At 40.3% G+C, this 21,618-nt stretch overlaps 1 protein-coding gene across 2 annotated transcripts in view; it reads left to right on the forward strand.

Annotated features, from left to right (window-relative positions):
- DSCAM (DS cell adhesion molecule) overlaps nt 1-21,618 on the forward strand; it is a 405,653-nt gene that overhangs the window by 203,492 nt on the left and 180,543 nt on the right. For both annotated transcript variants that reach the window (XM_086481614.1, XM_086481606.1), the window contains exons 3-5: nt 12,488-12,634; nt 18,145-18,423; nt 20,170-20,445. In XM_086481614.1, coding sequence (XP_086337740.1) covers nt 12,488-12,634; nt 18,145-18,423; nt 20,170-20,445 — 702 coding nt within the window. The remainder of the gene's footprint in view (nt 1-12,487; nt 12,635-18,144; nt 18,424-20,169; nt 20,446-21,618) is intronic.

Genomic DNA, 21,618 nt, shown 5'->3' on the forward strand with positions numbered 1-21,618 from the left:
TAGACTAGGATGTACCATTTGTCTGTTAGTTACTGAGTATACCTTATATAAAAATTCTGAATGCTCAGATGTCATGTGAATCTTTGAATAGATCTTTTCATAAAGGGAAGTGGGTACTGTTCTAAATTTCTTATAAAACTGTTCCTTCAGGTTGAAGTGTTTCATTACCTTCACAGTTACCTGCAGAATAAATATGGTTAAACATGTGGGGCCAGAGAGCTGCAGCTGTTCTAATTAATGTAGCATAATATTTATTATTTGCAGTTAGTCAAAATAATTCTGCTGCTGGTGGCACTTGTAATTCTGTGTATTCAAAGCTGTCATTTATTCTGATGATATTGTCTATAACAGTACATTTTCTGCGTACACAATGACTTCGAAGCTACGAACTATTAAGCTGCACATCTGATGATGATGACATAAACCAACTGTTGTTCAGGCCAGAGGAGACAGAAGTTCTCCCTTTACTTAAGTTTGTGTTTAAATTTACATGCAAGTAGGAGAGATAGGTTATGTTCCTTGATATTGTCAAGAGTAAAGCAGAAGTTTATCTGTGCTGAGCCACTGGTCAGCTCCAGGCTACTTATTTACTAGGGATGCACCAGCAAAAGCCTGAGAGAAGAAATTTTAATCCTCCAGACAGCTCCATATATCATGGGCAAAGCTGAATCCTCTTTAATCAGAGCCCTTAAAACTAGCTGGTGATTTAAAATGATCTGCTTTCTTTCCAGCTGAAATAAGGAAAGCGGCTTCTACAGCAATGTGTGTAAGGACTCAAATCATCTAAAACGGCAGTATTAAAGATTATGGCACTTTTATTTAATATCCTGGAGGACTGACAGTTAACAACAGCGGGTAGAGAACTGCACCTGCTCGTGCCTAATATATTCATAAAAAATTAAGAGAGTGAACAATTAAAAATAAACATTAAGTGATCAGTCACATTTATACTATCCAATCATAAAATTGTAACAATTAACATAACCTAGTCTGTGTACACAAAAATACAGCTTCTGCATCTATTTATGCTTTTTTTTTTTAAAAAAAAAAAAAGAGCATGTTTATTCCTCCTTTATAAAACTTGAATACTATATACAAAATGTAAGTGGAATTGGTATGGACAATTGGCATGAAATACATTTTTGCAGTCTCAGAAGCATGGAGGGGGCAACAAAATGGGTTCTGATCTGTGTAATTTGTCTGACGACCTATTTTTCAGAATGGCCAGTATCATAGTATCCAAATTTATTCAGAAAATTATAGCACTGCACATATAATAGCACCAATGTTCATATGTCTTTCCTTATTCTGTGATTACAGAAACACAAATGAGCTCACATTCACATTACAGTTGAACTTAAAGAAACTAAAAACGTGAATGCAGATACCAGCAGCTTTCAGGACCTGTTTGATTTTTGAGCATTGTGTTCAGGCCTCATCCTGTCTGAATGTGAACCCAACACAGTACCACAATTCTTGTTCCTATGGTAAAGCTGTAACTGAGTCAGCAAATAACCTCTTTCAGCTCAATTTGGAAAGCCAAAACTGGAGCTTCATTTCCCTCCCTCCCCCCCCTCCCCTTTCTCTTTCTCTTTTTTGTATTTTTTGCTTTCTTTTTTCTTTCTTTTTTTTCTTTCACTTTTCTTTTTTTCTTCCTTTATTCTTTCTCTTTGTTTTTTTTTTTTCCCTCTCTTGTCTCTCATTTCAATTTTATTCACCTTATGGTTCTATATGCAAGAAATAGACAGGTTCGTTGCCTTAGCACAGTAATATTGCATGTAGAATATTAAGGGAAATCTGGAACCTGTAGCTATGGCAAAATCTCAAATTATAATAGTAAACCATTTTGGAATGGAGAAGTAAACACCACAGTATCTAGATTTGACTAAAACCATTTTCTTTGAAGAGATGCAGAATTACTAGTTGCTCCCTAATATTCCTTAGAGATATAGGTGACAAAATATTAATAATTCTATGTTAATTATTTTAATTTTTAAGCTTTTCTACTTGCTAAAAGATCAAGTGAAAAATATTTCACAACCTTGCTCCTTTCCTCTCTTGGCATTTTAGAGAGCACTTTGAGAAGCTCTGACCTCTACTGGCCAAGGGGCAGCGTGACTGATCAGTAACACATTTACTTGTACACCCTGATTCAGACTGACCTGTCATCAAAATAGAAGTTTTTTGAGGAGGTGCCTCACTGAGGCAGAGGAGGTGAGGAGGGTAAAGACTAATGGTGTAAGAAAAAGTCTGTCTTAGTTTTGAGCTATCAGTTCTACATAAATATTGCAAAGTATCCATCTATGTTACAATTGGAACCATGTCAGGCCATACACGGTATTGGAAATGTTTATAAACACCTGTAACTTTTTTGCAGAGACATAATGTCAGTTATTTTTTATTGAACTCAGAAGAAATTATGTGCCTACATAAAATAGGAAAATAACTCTCATAAGGCTGCTGTCTTGTTTTATAAATTCTCAAATTTAATTCTGAAAAAAAAAAAAAAAAAAAAAAAAGAAGAAAAAAAGAAACCAAACAGAAGGAAAAGGGAAAACTCTGGCTGCTGTGGAACTGAAGAAAACTTCAGACCTGCAAGCTCAGTCTTATGATAGAGACACATGTCTGTGAGCTTTGAGGAGCCTGGAACAGAATCACAAAATGGTAGGGGTTTGTAGGGACCTCTGAAGATCATCTAGTCCAACGCCCCTGCCAGAGCAGGATCACCTAGAGTAGGTTACACAGGAACGCACCCAGGTGGGTTTTGAGTATCTCCAGAGAAAGAGACTCCACAGCCTCCCTGGGCAGCCTGTCCCAGTGCTCTGTCACCCTCAGGGTAAAGCATTTTTCCCTCATGTTCAGGATTCTGTGTGATTCTGTGGAACTTCCTGTGCTCCAGTATGTGTCCATCGCCCTATTCGCTGTCACTGGGCACCACTGAACAGAGTCTGGCCCCATCTCTTAACACCCACCATTTAGATACTTAGAAACGTTGATAAGATCCCCTCTCAGTCTTCTCTTCTCCAGGCTAAACAGCCTCAGGACTCTCAGCATTTCCTCAGAAGAGAGGTGTTCAACTCCCCTAATCATCCTCAGAGCCCTCTGAAGGACTCTCCCCAGTAGTTCCTTGTCTCTCTTGGACTGGGGAGCCTAGAATTGGACACAGTACTCCAGATGTAACCTCACCAGGGCAGAGTAGAGGAGGAGGACAACTTCCCTCGACCTGCTGGCCACACACTTCTTGATGCACCCCAGGATACCACTGGCCTTCTTGGCCACAAGGGCATGTTGCTGGCTCATGGTCAACTTGCTGCCCACCAGGACTCCCAGGTCCTTCTCACCAGAGCTGCTCTCAAGCAGGTTGACCTCCAGCCTGTCCTGGTGTGTGAGGTTATTCCTCCCCAGGTGCAGGACCCTACACTTGCCCTTACTGAACCTCATTATTTTCCTCTCTGCCCAGTTCTCCAGCCTGTCCAGGTCTCGCTGAACGGCAGCACAGCCCTCTGGGGTATCAGCCGCTCCTCCCAGTTTTGTATCATCAGCAAACTTGCTAAGGGTGCACTCTGTTCCTTCATCCAGGTCATTGATGAATATATTTAACAAGACCGGACCCAGTACTGACTCCTGGGGAACAACACTAGACACAGGCCTCCAATTGGACTCTGTGCCACTGATCACAACCCTCTGAGCTCTGACCTTCAGCCAGTTCTCGATCCACCTCACTGTCCGCACATCTAACCCACACTTCCTAACCTTACCTATGAGGCTGTTATGGGAGACAGTGTCAAAGGCCTTACTGAAGTCGAGGTAGACGGCATCCACTGCTTTCCCCTTGTCCACCCAGCCAGTTGTGCCATCATTGAAGGCTATCAGACTGGTCAAGCATGATTGCCCATTGGTGAATCCAGGCTGACTATTCCTGATAACCTGCTTTCCCTCCACATGATTAGAGATGGCATCTAGAATGACCTGTTCTATCACTTCCAGGAATGGAGGTGAGGCCGACTGGCCTGTAGTTTCCTGGGTCCTCCTTCTTGCCCTTTTTGAAGACTGGAGTGATGTTGGCTTTCCTCCAGTCCTCAGGCACCTCTCCTGTTCTCCATGACCTGTCAAATATGATGGAGAGTGGCCTTGCAATGTCATCTGCTGGCTCCCTCTGCACTCATGGGCACATCCCATCAGAGCCTGTGGATTTGTGGGCACCCATTTTGCCTAAATGAGCTCTAACCCAATAAGTCAAATATGGCAGCAGCCTCCTTTCCTCAGACAACCACTTTCTGTGGCTTTTATGCTTATTTCTTTCCTTGTGTCGGGGGAAAAAAATACGAAGATCAAAGACCTTAATTCCTCATGAGTAATCATATTACAGTGACACTTGAGAAGCTTTGCCACTGAATTTTTCTCCCAGGAACTGAGTCACACTCATGGTGGCCTCTCAAGTTATCCAAACCCAGATCTATGAGAGACAAAGACCAGGCCATGTAATGCAAATAAGTACTTGGTTCTTCAACAGGTGTGCCTGAAGGGTGGAGGTGATAAGACAAGGGAGGACTAATTTCATTGTAATTGTTTAAGGAATTTCATTGCCCTTGGGCTGCAGGGCAGTGCTGTGGCTTCCCTCCTGCTCCTGTTCTCCTGGAAGTCAGCTGCAGGTTGCATCCCAGATGGAGAGAGAGCCAGTGGGCAACACACTCCAAAGGTGTAATTTTTAGACCCTAGCACTGAGGGAATATGAAGAGCTAAAAAAATCAATTTTATCTGTTTTATCTCTGTAAGCTCTGCTAGCAGGGCCTGCGAGCTAGGCTACATCCCCGGGGGGAGGCTGTGCTGCTCAGAGGAGCATAGTCATGTTTTGACCATCTGCACCACCTACTGTGAGCAACACCCCAGGTGTCTCATGTAGGTTGAGTGCATTGTGTGAATGGTGGTTGAAAAAGTGAAATGCTTACCTCCCTCTTTCCCTACATGCCTCTCTTTCCTCATCTAATCTTTGGTTTGTGTATCAAAAGCATTTGCAGGACTGTGACTTCAGGGCACAGTTTAAGCATGGATGCTTCTAGCACATTTTCTATGCCCAGAGCAGCAGATTGTTTTGCTTTGAGAAGGATGTTGTAGCAGTGCCATAAAAGTGAGTTATAGGTTACTCTCTACTTTGGCTCTATGGGGAGGTTTCTCCCCTTGCATGCACAGGTCATACTAGAAACTTGCTTAGCAGAAGCAGTTCTATCCAGCAGAGGTGACAAGTACAGCTGATAAAAGTTTATTTGTTCTATATTATCATCTGGCACACGATTAGAACAGCCATCTGTTCTCTTAATTTCTATCAACCCAATTTAGACTGCAATAACATGATGCCTTTGGATGTGTTTCCAACAAAGCGAAAATCAAATATGATTTTTTTAAACCATCTTGAGGATAACATTACCCCTATTTAAAGACTACCAACGTGCTGGGGGAAAAGGGCATGATAAAAGAATAATTAATGTTGCAGTTTTAAAATATTCTCATTTTCATACAAGAATATTATGCACTAATTCGACAGGAAAATGTTCACATTTTCTTATGAATTATACATGAGAACAATTTCACATAGGAAACCTAAACAGAATTATTCTAACTTATTACTCAGACCTGTAAAACTTTATTTTAATCTCTTATATTATACAGTCTAATGGAGAGCATTAAAAACCTTACATAAGAGAAATTTCATAATTGTTAATGTGACCTCTTCTCACTTAGAAATGAACACATGATTTGCTAATGCAGCTAAAGTATAACGAAGTTACTAGGTTATTTAGGGCACTAGTCAGCAGATAGCAAAATGAGGGGTGTGTTTCTAAAATGTCATGAGATTTAGGGCCCCTAGTTCAGGCTGGTCAAGCCTAGGTACAACCTAGTTTCCTCCCCCTCTTCCCAGTTTGTTCTCTTCAGAGTCTTACTACTTTGAAATATGTATCTTCAAATCAAGTAGTTAGGTTGTGTATCAGACGAAGACATAAATTTAAAGTTTCAACTAATGAATGAAATTTAGTTAAGGAAAGACATGTTGATAAAGCATACAAACTGTTCAAACATTGGTGTAATGGTAACGATGGTATGGTTTGGTGAGTTGCGTAGGGAGGTTGAACCGTGTGTTAAAGAGGTTGAATTTGAACATGTAGTTTTTCAAACAGCCAATTCTAGTGTCAAGACAGACAGACAATAGGTTGCATCTGCAGAATGGGGAAATCTATTCTTAAGTCCATGACTCTGAAAAGGAGGTCACAATTTTCAATGAATAAAGGAAACAAGTTACCATTGTTAAGAGGACTACTATAATTCCTTCTAGGGAAGGAAAATTTATATAGAGGAGTGTAGTGACATTTTGCATTCACTATTACCAGAACCACTACCAGACTTATGTGCATGATCCAGACTTGAAAAGGAACTTCAAAAAGTTATTAAGGTGTTGGGCAAAAACTACAGGAATATTTCAAGACATGAATAATTCACAGTAAATGATTTAGGAAGTTCAATCTGTATAACTAATTAAGGAGAAAGATGGTTTAAGAGGTAATTTCCTCATGTTCTGTAAGTACTTAAACGGGCAGAAGATTTCTGACTGCAGAGGAAATCTTTAATGAAGGCACAGTAAGATCCAATAGATGGGGTCAAAGACAGACAGACCACAAACAACACACTAACTTTCAAAAGTGAGAACAATTAACCATTGGAATAATTTACCCAGGTATATCACATGCTCTCCACTTACAAGAAATCTTTAATCATGACTAATGTCTTCTTAAAAAAGCTATAGCTCAACTTCTGTATATGGACTCGCTGCAGGACTTAATGGGTGAAACATGAAAGGTGAGAATAAATTACTCTAATGGTCTTTCTAGTCCTTGGATCTATTTTTTTTTTTTTCAGTCTCGCAGTAAGGCAAAGTTATGTATTACTGACAAATGGGATTCTGGAGAAAGAGTTATGGGTTCCATTCCCTGTTTTATCACTGACTTGTGTACACCGATCCATGTATCTCAGTAAGCTTCTCTGTAAAACATGTAAATTTTAAGTAGTAAGATGTTACTATGCTTGCCCACCTCACCAAGGCAAAAGGTAGTAATGGTTCCTAACATCCCTTGAACTCTTCGAATGGAATACATGCTACAGATATTTGACCAGGTTTTCAAAGGCACCAAGCACTGAAAGCCAAAAAAGATATAAGCTTTCAACATCTCTGAAAATCAGATGCTGAAATTATTATAATCAAGTTTTCAAGGCATTAATACAAACACTACTGAGGAGGAATAATAAATGGGAATTATGAGCTATGTTTTGACAGTGTTCTTTTTAATTGTTGTGAAGGAGGCTTCTCTGCCTTCCTCCTTTGAAGCCTGCTAACAGCCAAACAAACAAAAAGCTTCAGTTTATCTGAAAGAGTGTTCCATTTGAAAAAATCCTTATTTGGCATATTAACTAGGTGAGTCAAAAAAATTAGACTTTATAACAGCAAAGCAAGAGCGATTAAATTAAATGCGCCTCAAGAAGAAAGCACTCCCCTAGATCAACATGGCAATAAGAGCTTGTCGATCCCCATCCCAGTGCATTTCTAAACAGTTTTTGAAGTACAGAAGGCAGAACACTCAACACTTTGGCTTTGTCACAGCTGACAGCCTGTCGGTTTTAATGAAAATGCTCTCCGTTTAGAAGATGACAGAAATTACATGCATTTCCCCTTTTATTTTTCTGTCATCTTTTCTGTCTCGCGTTTTTACAGTAGAAGGAGGGGTTGGTTATTAAAGCATTACATAAGTATGCAAAATATGTTAAGAATAAGAGAAGAAAATGAAAAGCTTTAGCCCTGCAATTATACACAATGCGTGTTGGTGAGAAATGTATACTGTGGGATAACATCTGATGTGTGGCAATAACTATTTACTTTTAGTTACCTTTAAAGAGGGTGAGGAAAAAATCTCTAGATAATGCTCTAAGTGAAGGTTTTATTATATGATTGCCTAAGTAATTTCCAGCAGGAAGATGATCTAAGCAATGTTAGATAGCTCAAGTATGTTCATAACTTCTCTAGAAAATACAGCAAGATAACGCTGAACAATTTCTTGTCTCTGAACAGCTTCCACAAACCTCTTTTGTTAAGTGACAGGCTTTTAATAAGTGTACCCACTCTCACTGACCCAGATGTATAACTGCATCTGAGGAAACTCGCTTCCAGGACTGAAGAGGGAAGGCTTCACTTGCAAATGTAAGTCAGTACTATGGGACCTGGAAATAGCCCACAAATCTATACATATTCTTCAACCCGGCAGTAGCCACTATACATAGTTTCCCTAGTTTTGATTTCAGAGCAAGTATTAGCAGCAATAACGTATACAACGTAGAAATACCGAGGAAGTGATCTTTCGGCACTTTTAAGAGAAGCTCTAAATTTGACCTTCTAGCTTAATTTGTATCACAATTGCTTCATGCTTATTGTAAGAAGAGAGACAAACTTAATTATTAATGATGGCCTGTATGGACCATATCTCAAAATTGTGCAGAGGATCCAAAAAGAGTGAGAGCTTTAGAAAAGCATAGAGAAAGGAATTAATTTTTAACCTTTGGACACATCTGTATGATCTTAAACTTGTGCATACTAGTAGTCTCCAACAGTGTGAGTCTTTGTAGAAATGGAATTATGTATATTTAGCAAAAGTGAAACTGGATCCCAGAAAAAGAAAGCTGCATGAAGCCATTGTACAAGGAGCACATTTCTGCCTCTCAGCTGTCTAGGTTCCGCTCGCTTGGCACAAATGCACAGCATGTGCAGATTTATTAGAGGGACCAACGTGGTCACAACCATCCCATTAGCACCTTTTTATGTGTTCCTGGTCCTGTGATGTGATAGCAGCTGAGTAGTGTCTCCACCAACATCTACCCCCACATAGTTTGGTAATGGAGTTACATCCCAGCTTGAAAAGTCTGATCTAAGTCTTGATCGGGCTGCAGAGGACATGTCTGCATGATATACGCAGCGCTGGTTCAGCAGCCTGGCAGCCCTGCCAGCTGAGTGGCATTGCTGTGGGCAAGCACACGTCTGAACTGGCTGTGCTGTCTGAAATACAGCACTGGTTAATGCTCACACAGCTGGAAACAGAAGCAAGAAGAGATTGCCTTTGCTGTGTACCCATCATTAACCCCAAGTAAAGTCCTTAAATGTGATTCCCATCTCCTGAAGCTGTCATTTTATGCTGCCTACAGACTAAGGGAGACAACTGTGCTTTAATTACCTGTATTCCTTATAGCACGTCTCTTTGAGAAGTAGATTTGCTTTATGAATATTTCACTAGTACAGAATCTGCATGTGACACAGAAGTCAAACTGCCCATGGTTTTCACACCAAAATTCTAAATGTCCTTTTAACCTAGAGTTATGGGTAAAGGTAGACTTGTTAAAGGGTGCAAATGTTGAGTACCTTTGTGATGAGGAGATAGGGTGGAATGGGACAAGTGAAGAAATACTCGGCGTAGGACATTACATTATGTCTAGGAGTTACAGTGTGAGAATCAACCAAAAAAAAAGAAAAAAAAAGAGAAGTATTCTCTGACCAACAGGAAATACTTCTCTCTGAATCATTATGAGCCTGCCTCCTTAAGAGGTGGCAGGATTCCCCTTGCTGTGGCTTTGAGCTGGGCTGTATGACTGACAGCAGGTAAAGAGCAATCTTGTGATTGTTAAGGGGATTCATAGGTGACTGACTGCATAATAGCAGACTAAGCTTTCCAGTTGCTAGTAGGTAGCTGTTAGCTGCCTGGTATTTGTAGAAAACCTTGTTAGCATGTTTGGTCAAGCCAAGCTATTTTGTGACTAGTGAATTAAAAAACTTAGTAATTGAGAAACAAGGTAAAACATATTTTATTGGTTTAACTTAATCTTATTAATTGTCTGTATAAATTCCTCCAAACATTACAACTAACGTATTAAAAAGAGCTTTGCTTTTTTCATGTAGCCTTTTCAATGCCATATTTCAAACACCTGGCTATGAAACTTAAATACCACTTATTTGGGTGCTTTTTCTACTACAGTCAACAGTGCATTTGTTTAAAGTAATTTGTGTAAAACACAAGTGTTCTGTATGCAATTAAATTTTCAGAGGCATATGAAGTCAATATGACCTCTGTATAAGAAAGAACCTCCCTCTCCTATAAATGCCCCTTGGCTGGAATATAATGTTGCTCTGGGCTGAGGAGAGTGCTCTTGCTGTCTAGTCCTCCCTCCTCTGTCACACCCTCACTTGCCCAGCTCTTCTCCTTCAGTAGCAGGAAGTAGCTCAACACCTTCTGTGCCTCCATTGTGGGGATTTATTTTTCTTAGTAATGGCACATGTTATCTGAACAAACAAGGTACTTCAGAAGGATATGTGCAGTGTGGTTTATGCTCTTCCAAACTTGTGGCCTAACTGCTGCTTGTGCCTTGACTTTCAGGAGAACAGGGTCAGCCAAGACAAGTCGCCAGTGTGGTTGTTTTATAATTCAATACGCACACAGGGATGAGAGAGGTGGGCTGATATTGCTTTATTCAATATTCTCTGCTCTAGGCGTCAGTCCTGTCCTGTGACATTCAATGGTTGTTAATTTTTTTTTTCCATTTCTTTTAGATTGTGGCTTAAAGGAGATTGCCCTCTATAATGATACCCTTTCCCTTCTGGTTTTTCTCTGCTGGATTGCTTTCCCACTGATGTACTTGTGACCAAGCACCCTGGCTACACTTAATTATTAAAAAGTCATTGCTTAAATAGAGCTCTGAAGAAAAGGAAATATGTCTTGCTGCATACTACTGAATATTAGTTCATAATGGGTTTCATCTTTGTGTATTCTCTCCCTTGATTTGAGAGCTAGGTATATTTTATAATACGTAGGTATATGTATGTATATTGTAAGAGCTACCAGCTACTGGAGAAAAAATAGCAGACATAAAAAAGAAAACATATTTACATTTTCTCCAGTGTAAAAGTTTTAGAAAAGCATACATAGCTTAGACTGCAGTATATTTGTAATGGAAAGTGTGGACAGGTGAGGCCCAAGTTTGCAATGCGTTCTAACCGAATTACTTCCATTTATTGCAATATGGGAAAAGCTTTAGAGTAAACATGTAACACATAGATGTCAAACTTTTTGTGTCCTTGCTTTTCGAATATGCATTTACAACAGGGCAGAGGCATTTATGCAGATGTCAAATGATCAAAACTGCACATTTGTACACATGTACTATGAAGTTTTCCACATATTCTAAAGCTAATAATAAAAAATATATATTTTAGGAGAATTCAACTATATTTTTTTCAATTTGAATAAACACTGAGAGGAATGCTGACCATGAACATGTCAGTCTTGTTCAGTTTTAGGGGGCAGCTGCTTTTCTGGGCTTAATTTTGTTCCTGAAATAAACTTTTCTGTGCAGAATTTTAAAAAAATAAAAAACCTTTGGATAGTAAATAACACATTCTCTGCTGTTTATTTAAGCCCTTCTTTTAGACACAGAGTGTGTCTACCTGCTTACATTGTGCTTCTCTAATCACACACTGCAATATTACTGAAATAAAAGTCCACAGCAGATCAGATGATGTATTAACTCATCATCCACCAATAACTTGTCTGTGGAAGTACTGCAGAGAACTCAGCCTGTCCTGCTGAGGCGTGATGTGCGTTAACCCACAGGAAACATGGGCAAGGTGGGGAGGGACTGTTCTTGACACTCCTGCTGTCTGGCCTGCGGCTAGTGCAGGCATGTACAGCTTCACTGGGATCACCGGTGTGGACAATATCAGCAAGGCTGGTTTTGCTGGCTTTGTTTTCCCATCACACCTGAAGCAGGCTTGGAGCAGGGCTGTGAAGTATGTGGCTCTTATGGCCAGAATCCTTTAGCAAAGGATTCCCATATTCTTGGGGCAAAAACTTCCTCCTTTTGTGACTTTCTCTTGTTTTCACTGATCCCTTTAGTTTTACTTTTTATGATTTTATTTTTTTTTTTTCTCAGTTTCCTGGTATACCTGGACAACAAATGCTATTTTGGCTAGTATTGTTTAATTACGCATGCCGTCCCAGACCATCTTTCTAACTCGTACAACTCTGCTGGTGATTGCCATCATATTACTCTACAAAATTGAATTAAACTGGATTAAGTTCTGCATTGGTTCTTTACCCTGTGTTTTGTTTCAGATGCCTATTGGATATGATTTGTTGATTGGGACATAGACCATGGCACATTTCTTTACTTCATTTCTTACATTTTCTTTACAGATCCCTACCTTTTTTATAAGAGGTGCAGATGAATAATTATCTTTAGATGCATTTTCAGTGAGAACTTAATAACCTTATAGTTGGCAGCTTCTAGACTCTGGCAAAAAAACCTTCAGGACCCTCCAGCCTGTGTCGTCTGTGCCCCAGTGTGAGCAAGAACACAATAACAACCTGCAGATATTTTAAACATTGCAAATTCTTGTGTCTTTCAGGACCTAGATTTCTCATCACATCCACGGGAGCCTTGTATATTTTAGACGTACAGAATGAGGATGGACTGTACAACTACCGATGTATCACAAGGCACAGATACACTGGAGAAACACGACAAAGCAACAGTGCAAGACTTTTTGTATCAGGTGCTCCTTTATATATCATGTTAAATTAAGTATTGTATATGCCTCTCTCTAGCGTGCTAAACTGCCATGGCACGTTCTTGTGCCTGTACGCACTAACGACCAAGTCATCTATCAAATGGAAGGTAGAAGTGGTCAGCTGTCAGCTGCTGCTGCAAAATGAAATATCTCATTTTAAAATGCCTTCTTCTGTTTTTCACCTCCTATTAGATTTTTCCGGAGAGCCTGTAGGGTGCACTGGCATTTAGTACAGTGATTTTTAGTAGGTTTAGAGTACTTTGTGAAAGGACTGTGGATGGGATTCATCCCATTAAAGGTAGACTTGCACAGTGAAAGCATCTAGTCACCTTAACTTTCTATTGTAACCAAAGGAGAGGAACACTTTCAGGGGTAGTGTATCTGACCTGCTTCAGCTGCCCACTTTGGAGTGAGATGAATTGCCCCATGGTGCCTATATCTCTCTGTTAACTATAGCAGAAGCTCAGGACATTTAGCTCAGCTGTAGATATTTCCACTGCAGGAATCTCGGGTTAGCTGAGGTGCATTTCAGCCTTCCTTTTCATTCATCACCCTCCTTCCCTGGGGAAAACAGCGTGTTGCCCTGCTTCCAGGAGAGACCTCCGCCAGAGTGGGTATGTGTCCTGTCCCAGTCCACCCAGGGTGCTGCAGGCAGACACCTGGTGGCTGTCCATGGGCAGAGCTGAGTTCCAGGGCAAATGGCCTTGTGCGGCAGGTAGGAAAATGAGGAGTTAGATGGAGGTATTTTAACTTTTCCTTGTAATTGTAAATCTTCTCCTGACTGTTGTGTGCATGATGCACTGTTTGGTTCCACACACCCCACCCCCCCCCCGACAGTTAGGGCTGTCAGTACAGTGCTGCTGCAATCCCACCTTCTCCCTATTTTGTCTCAGTGACAGGAGGTGCCATTCGTGGGTGAGGTGAGAAGGAGGAGCAGACCCCAGGCCTGTGTTTGGAACTTGCTCTCAAACATCTCTGTATAGGATTACCGCTTCTCTATCTCTCTTATTCCTCATTTGCTGTGTGCCTGTAACTACACCCTGTGTTTGCATGTAAACAAATCTGTGATTGTATTCCCACATCCATAGAGTTAGCTAAGACTGTATCCCAGACTCTCTCTTCTTTCTTACTGTATCCTTGCCTTACAGAAGACATGCCTACCATCCCACTGAAAGCCCCACTTAGCTTTTTCTCCTTTTCCCTGTTACTAAGTTGCCCTAAAGCTCCTAACCCTAAAGATCAGTCAGGGTACAGTCACCTTCACAGTCTAACAGTCAGTGGGGTCATTCTCTTTTTGACCTCGTCCTTTTGTCTTTTGGTCTTTTTGTCAGAAAAAAAAAATCTAGTGATTAGGTGTTAGCGCCCCACCCTCTGTTTGAGAGCCCTAGAGGAGACAGAGGTGGGCACAAGTTTTTGCATATAGTAACATAGTTCCTGCCCTCCTCCAAAATGGTCATTGTGAAGGATTCTGGAGCCCTCTGAATACACAAGTCAGTACTCAAATAGACTAATGATAAAAAAAAAATAGCGTGACTGTTCAGGTTGGAATCACTTACCTGTCAGATCCAGGAGTTTCTTCATTTGGTATGTGTTCCCTGTGGGTAAAAGTCTTGCCTCTGCTTTTCCCAGCCAGATGAAGTAGTTTCCTGCACAATAGTCTGCCTGCTTTGGTCTTATAAGGATAGGCTTATAGCTGCCTCCATAATATGGTCTGCTTCCGTATGAAATCATGCTAAAGCTGAGCCAGCGGTAACATAAATACAATCAGGCTTGTATCTTGGTTACCACAGGAAAATTTCTATTTATTTCACTGAACAAAAGGGGAAAAGTGAAAGCTCTATCTTGCTTATAATTCAGGATGAGAACCCTAAAAGATGGGCTCTGTCTGGACTTCCCTTTTCTGTTCTCCTCCACAGACTAAATCAAAATAGGGAATTTTACCTGTGTGCAATAGCTGGCTTTTAAAAATCAATTGAGTTAATTATTCTCTATTAGAGCTATAGTGGGTTCTGATTTCCAGTCCTGTTAGTCTACTGAACGAGCGCATCAGCTATGGGCAGAGTTTGTCTCTTAGTATTTCTCTAACAGGTTTTCTTTTTTCTTTACTGGAATTCATATTTTAAAATAGTGAGTCCTTTAAGAACCGAGATCAGAGAATCCATGAACATAGTTGTGAAAGGTCTGCTTGCATGAGACCTACTTTTTTGCTTGCTTTTTACATCCATAAATATTCTTTGCTTATTTGGGGATGAAATAGTTTGTGGTGGATATTGATCATAGTCTCTTGGTCACATTTTTAATATGAGTTCAGCTTCATTATTGTTTGAAAGAGTGAGACAGGTAATGTACATATAATAGCAAATACACATGTGAAGAATTAGTACATCTAAGACCAAAGCAAAGTTCCAAGTTTCATTTGGAGTAAGAACATCTCCTTGAAATCATGTGGCCTTTCTAAATAAAATTAAAACCAAGGTCATTGCTATGCTACAGAATATTCCTCTAATGCCTATTACAGTGTGCTTTTCCTAATGTAATTTTGTCCAGCTATGAATCCCAGCTCCCAAAATCTTTATTGATTTTTAATGCCCACCATCCAAAAAATTCTTATGATTTTGAAATCATAATGAGTTTCTTGCTCTGTCTTTCAAAGAAGATCCAAAGTACAATATTTTAGAACAGTTTGTCCGCCATTGTCCTTGCTAGAAGTCATTTGCGGCTAACTGTTAAATCATAGTAAAAAAATCATTCAAAAGAGTCCAAAGCACATACTGGGATTGTGTTATGTTACTTTGCTCTTTGCTTCATTGCAGGTGATTGCAAATGAACCCTGGGATTTCTTTTGTGCTTTTTCTTTTTTTTTTTTTTTTTTCCCTTAACTGGAATATACACAATGTAGGACCTATAAATAGGAGTCTGTGTCAGGGACATCCCAAAGAGATGTTTTTACCATCTATTTAAATATCTAAGTACAGAGTGCAAGAAAGCAGGTCGCTGGAATCGTATTTTGTGTATCTTAGAATACAGTTTTAATACCTCCTCTATAAGAACCTGCACAAGGCTTCGCAAATACGTAGGCAAATCCCAGTTTAACTGTTCTGCAGATGGGATTCCAGGCTGGACTGCTCCTGCCAAGGCTCAGTTTGAGAAGGGAAAAAAATGAAGCAAAGTGAATCCGGGATATAGGGCCCAGGGACTGGTGTGCTGTTCTTGAAGTGTGAGAAATGGTAGCTACAGTAGCAGGCTGTGCCTCCCATAGCACCAGCTGCCGTAGCCCTCAGCTCCGGGGGGCATCTGGCCCGGCTTCCCAGGCTTCTGCCTAGGCACAGGGGCGGGAGGGCAGCGGCTGCTTTGCTGTCAGCATCAGCTTGTTGTCTGAGTAGCTTTCACACTTTGCTTGGGCCCAGTATTGAAGCATATGCGGTTCCCTGCAGCAAACTAGGAGGCTGCCAGAGTGTGATACTTACTAGCCGCAGCTTTTCCTTACTACTTTAATTCCTCTCCCGCTGGCCCCCATCCTGTTTCAAAGACCACGTGGTACTTGGTGGGTTTGTACTTAAATGTTTGCAAGTGGGTTCACATTTATCCTTCACAAAGTCTTTTGAAATTAAAAGCGTATAGAAAAGATATGAAGCTACTGTGAGCTTGGAGTAGGCATGCACAGACAATACCTTTAGAAGTCAGTTCTACTTTTTTATTATTTAATTATTACTTTCAATTGAAGAAATTGATTTCATGTAGATATAACATTCCTAAAAGCCAGAGCCCTAATTTCTTGCATGCTTATATTTTTACAGAGTTAATTGCTCAAGCTGCACAAAAGAATTTATGCCCTGAAAACATAGATGCCTGATGACCCAAAAGGCAAGAAAGGAGCTGGCTAATCAATTAGTCAAATTGACATTGGCCTTCCCAATAGCACCCTGGCAGATTGTGCTTTCACTAAGCCAGACATAAACAGCAAGGCAAGCTCAAAAATATAACCCATCTTGTTGCCAAATATGGACCTTGAGGCCACTGATGCATGCAAAATCATTTGTTTAACTACTGGCTGACACATTTCTAATGAAATAGACAGTAAGTTGCTGTAAACTGAATGAGGTTTTGCCTTCAGTGGCTCAACTTTTTGCTGGCATGTACAGAGCAGAAAAACCTCTGTGGTCATCTTTCATTGAACTTGTCATTTAAGGTTTTATCTAGATATTCACATAAAATTTACTTAGCCCATTTGTTTACCATCACAATTTTAGTTTCCTGACTGATAGTATAACTTTCATGGTGCCTCTAGCTATTTGCTCTCAAGCTCACCAGGTGTGGCTCCAGTTCATGAAGATATACCTAAGACCTAAGATGGTTTTAAGCTAACTAGCTCAGGTACTGATTACACTGTCATTGCTTGAATAGTTTGAATTCAGCATGAACTGTTCCTTTAATCTTTCCAGCTCCTAACAGGAACATGCTGCAGCTGCCCTGTGTGCAGTACCTCAGCTAGCTAAGTCAAAGACCACTTGAAAATGTCAAAACGGCTGCAATCACACCTACACCTAGGGAACTATAATGTGGTAGATATACCCCAAAAGAGATCCGTGTGTCATGAGTAAGAGGAGTTGATCAGAATGTGGCGTTCCTTTGTGAGACAGAAGTCTTAGCAAAGTGGGTGCATGTGATGAGAAAATACTTAGATGAATATTTGTTGATTTATTGTTCAGTATTTATGTTGCAGTAGCTCCAGGATGGGCTTCCATCATGCTGCATGCCGCACAAAACCGTAAATCATGTCAGCCTCTTCCTCCAAAAGTTTTCAGACTTAAAAAGCTGAAATCACAAGCAGTACTATTTCTGGTGGGGTACATACACCTCTGTTGAAGGCACTCTGCCAGACTTCTGTGATTGATAAATATATGCCAGGTGCTACAAAAGCGTGTTAGTCTGAGAGCAGGATTTTCTCAGTAAGTTGAGCACAGAAAGTTGGAGTATTAAGCTGTAAGCTGGTCTTGTCATGTTAAGTTCTTTTTCCAAAGAAGAAAAGGCTTGTCTGTCAGTTAGACTGCAGAAAGAAATTCCTGTGTCTTTGCTGATTTCTCTCCTGACACAGGAGTAAATTGCTTCTTTAATTCAAAGCCTTCAGACCACTGAGAAGTCTGGAGAATGTGTTGGCTTCATTCTAGTCTAGTGATGCAGGGATAACAGTAATAATTGTTAAGCCAACACATTTCTGGCTGGATGGATGACCATCTGAAGGATGCCACCTGGAAAAAATCCAGTGAGAGGATTTCCAAGTAGTCATGAGATGCTTCAGTAGTACATGCTGCTGGATCCCAGCCACCACTACTGAGATACTATAGACTGATGGCTGGGTCACAGTAGCAAACTGTAGTACATAAAACACTGGGCTAGTGAGTCAAAAAATGCACGTGAAAAAAATATTGGCATATTGCTTGGTGAATGAAAGAATTTTAATTCTCCCATTGAAAACTGCTGTTTGTTTTTTTCAGATCCAGCGAATTCAGCTCCATCTATTCTAGATGGGTTTGACCACCGTAAAGCCATGGCAGGACAGCGAGTGGAGCTGCCTTGCAAAGCATCAGGGCACCCCGCACCAAAGTATCGTTGGCTGAAGGACAACATTCCCTGGGAGCCTGACAGCAGGTTTCGGCAGACAGTCACAGGTCTGCTGATTGAGAACACGCGTCCCTCAGACTCAGGCAACTACGTCTGCGAGGTGTGGAACAACTATGGGACTGCCGAGATGATAGGGCGACTGTATGTAAAACGTAAGTCCTGGACTGAGCGAGGATCTCAGACCACTTCTGGCCTGGATGTTTGCATCAGGGAAGATGTTGCCATATCTTGCTCTACCTTCTGTTCTGTAACTTTATCTCAGCAGTGCTTAAACTTCTCAAAGTTTGGGAACAAGAGAAAGTAGGCTCTGTGGAGATGAGTTAGTTGGACAATTGAGTGATCAGAAGTGCAAACAGATGCAATTTCTAATGTAGCTATATAATTTATCACATGAAGGATATGTAATTTAGAAGCTCGAATTGGATGCTTAAAAAGAAATTGCAAATGTTCTCATGAATAATGCTGTCAAACTCTCATTGCCATGACTCATGCTGTTCAGTAATATTGAATACTCATACCTCCCCTCAGTTGAGTAGTCATGTGTGAATATTCTGAATGTTTCACAAATTCTACAAAGGTAATTATTACCCAGAAGCACTGCACTGGAAAAGTGTTATGCTTCTATTGTTAAAAAAAAAAAATATTTCCTGGAATAGAAATAATGCTTTGTGAAGAAATGTTTCCACCTATACAGCATGACTAGCAAACTGAAAAGGAAAACTTTATGAACAGTCCAGGCCAGAGAAATGTCTTCACAAATAATTACACATAATGTATTGGAGCAAAATAAAACTGAGATCAAAGATCAGTAATTCATGAATTATGACAGAGGAGCTTTGCTTCTAAATATATTCATAAGAATTAGTTAAATTCAGGCTGCCTTGTACGATACAAAGTCAAAGACTTCCAGAGGCATGATGTAGTCGTATTGCTAGTGATACCGAAAGTATACCCTGTACCTGGTGATACATTTTACTTACTGACTCAGTGGTCTACAGCCAGTATCTTTTGAATCAGACTGACAGAAAACAAGAGTTGGGGAAGGGAGTTTTACTCTCCTCTGCAATGGAGGATGTAGTTCACTTTCTTGCATCTGAGATGGTGGTGGTGCACTTGAGTGTGGCTATTTTGTGTAATTTGTCATGGACAGTTTTGAGACTTTGTGCTCGTTTGGATAAAAAACATAGAGATATTCAGTGACTTGTAACATGCATATGAGCATAGATTATCAGTTGCTCTGGACCATTGTAGGGGAAAGGTCTGTTACATATGTGTCTATGATCCAGAATGACTGAAGCCACTGACGTGTGTGGATTTTTCCAGGCCTCGGTTCCTAATGGGCCACTAAAGTTTTATTCCAACTTGTGTGTTATAAAATGCTCAGTAAAGTGAATCAGTTAGCTGAGGGAATTTTCATGTATACGTGTGTATATATATGTGTGTGTATGCATGTATGCAAGCTGGTAACAAAAAAAAAAAAGAATGGTATGTACTTAGTATCAGAGATTATATCAGTGGTGGTAGTAATCTCTTATCTTTATAATGTGAAGTAGCATCCTACCCTCCCAAAACATGTGTAGTGCCATTGATAGGCCCTCAGCACCAATGGTGTTACTCACTAGATCTGCTTCCACTGGTTATTTAGGCATGGCATTATATCATGTGTTGAATGGGTTTTCACTATAGATCTATGTCTTGTGTCGTGGATGTTGGTGGCAAAAACGCTTATTTAGTGCAAATACAGTCATCTGTTGTGTGTTTGTTTCGGGTGGTTATGGCTGTGATTTTTGTTTTCTCCTTAACTGAGAGTTAATTTGTTACTTGGACATAAATGCACAGGTATACTTAAAGTTTTCTATTTCCCTTTCCCTCTCCCTTACTTTGATTTAAATCTTCAGAACCACTAAAAGCCACGATCAGCCCACGGAAAGTGAAAAGCAGTGTTGGTAGTCAAGTGTCCTTGTCCTGCAGCGTGACAGGAACTGAGGACCAGGAACTCTCCTGGTATCGTAATGGTGAAATCATCAACCCTGGTAACAATGTCCGGATCACTGGGGTCAATCGGGAGAACCTCATTATGGATGGCATGGCCAAGAGTGACGGTGGAGCTTACCAGTGCTTTGTGCGCAAGGACAAGATGTCTGCTCAAGACTATGTTCAGGTGGTACTAGAAGGTCAGTCACTACCCGTTTAGTAATTCTGGTCTCCATAATAATATATATGTTGTCTTTGGTGCCAATGTTGTATAGTGAGGGATAGTGAACCATAAACAAGAGAAGAGTGCGCTCATGAACTGTCAGTGGGGTTTATTGAGCAAAAACAGAATGAAAAAATTGATTTGAAAACAGAAATGCCTCACAAGCTGTCCTTCCAGTTAGGTTTTTTTTTGATGGGGGTTGATTGTGGTGGTGCTGGTTTTTTGCATTAGCTTTTCAGCAGTACATGAGAGAAGAGGTCTCTATTCAACTTGAAACATCTTCTGGGTATGGCTTTTCTGGTTGTGCGTATTGGCTGAAGGCTTGGAGATCATCTTAACTAAATGACACAATGTTCTACATGATAATCAAGTGAGGAAAGTTATCAATTTGTACAGAGCCTGTTCACTAATAAGGCTGTAGTGCAGTCATGGCATGGACACTATTTTTAGAGTCTTTATAGAAAAAGAAGAGATTACCTGCCTGGTCCCTGTTACCTCGGCAACCATCTCCCATGACTAAGAAAGTCTAAAGAGCATATTGATAATCTATCATGATGACGAGAGAGTGCAGGTTATCAGAAAGCAACAGCAGGAAAGATTTCAAAGACACTCAGGTCTCACTGGGAAAATAATGTCTGCTTTCATCTCCAGAAAAAACCCTGTCACTTGAATTAAGAAAAAAAGAAAAAGAGGAGGAGTAGTGGCAGAGGTACATAGTGTGCACACTCACAGATTTATTGGTCTCTGTCAGTTTTCTTTCAGGATAAAAAGCTTTTTTTGTTGTTGTTGCTGTTCTGTTTTCTGAGCAGTGACAGTATCTAATACACAGCAAAGGAAAGAAAGAGTCAGAGATGAAAATAAATAAATAAAATAGAATTCTGTCACCTAACCAATGGGACAGAAATGAAAGAGAGAGGGGGACAGAGGATAAAATTATGAAATGAAATAAAATCAAATGCTTCTACAGGAATGTTGAGCTCTTTCAGCAGCCCAGGAGTAGCAGTGCCTTATGTTTTTTACTACGTGGCAAGCAAGGAAATTTTTCAGCTCTGCTTTTAATTCTGGTTTGTGGTGAGTCTTGCACACTGTGGTGGGTTGACCGTGGCCAAAATGCCAGGTGCCCACCAAAGCCACTCTATCACTCTCCCTC

Source organism: Leptosomus discolor, chromosome 1 (genome assembly GCF_034619465.1).
Source record: "Leptosomus discolor isolate bLepDis1 chromosome 1, bLepDis1.hap2, whole genome shotgun sequence".
In the NCBI taxonomy this organism is placed as follows: Eukaryota; Metazoa; Chordata; class Aves; order Leptosomiformes; family Leptosomidae; genus Leptosomus; species Leptosomus discolor.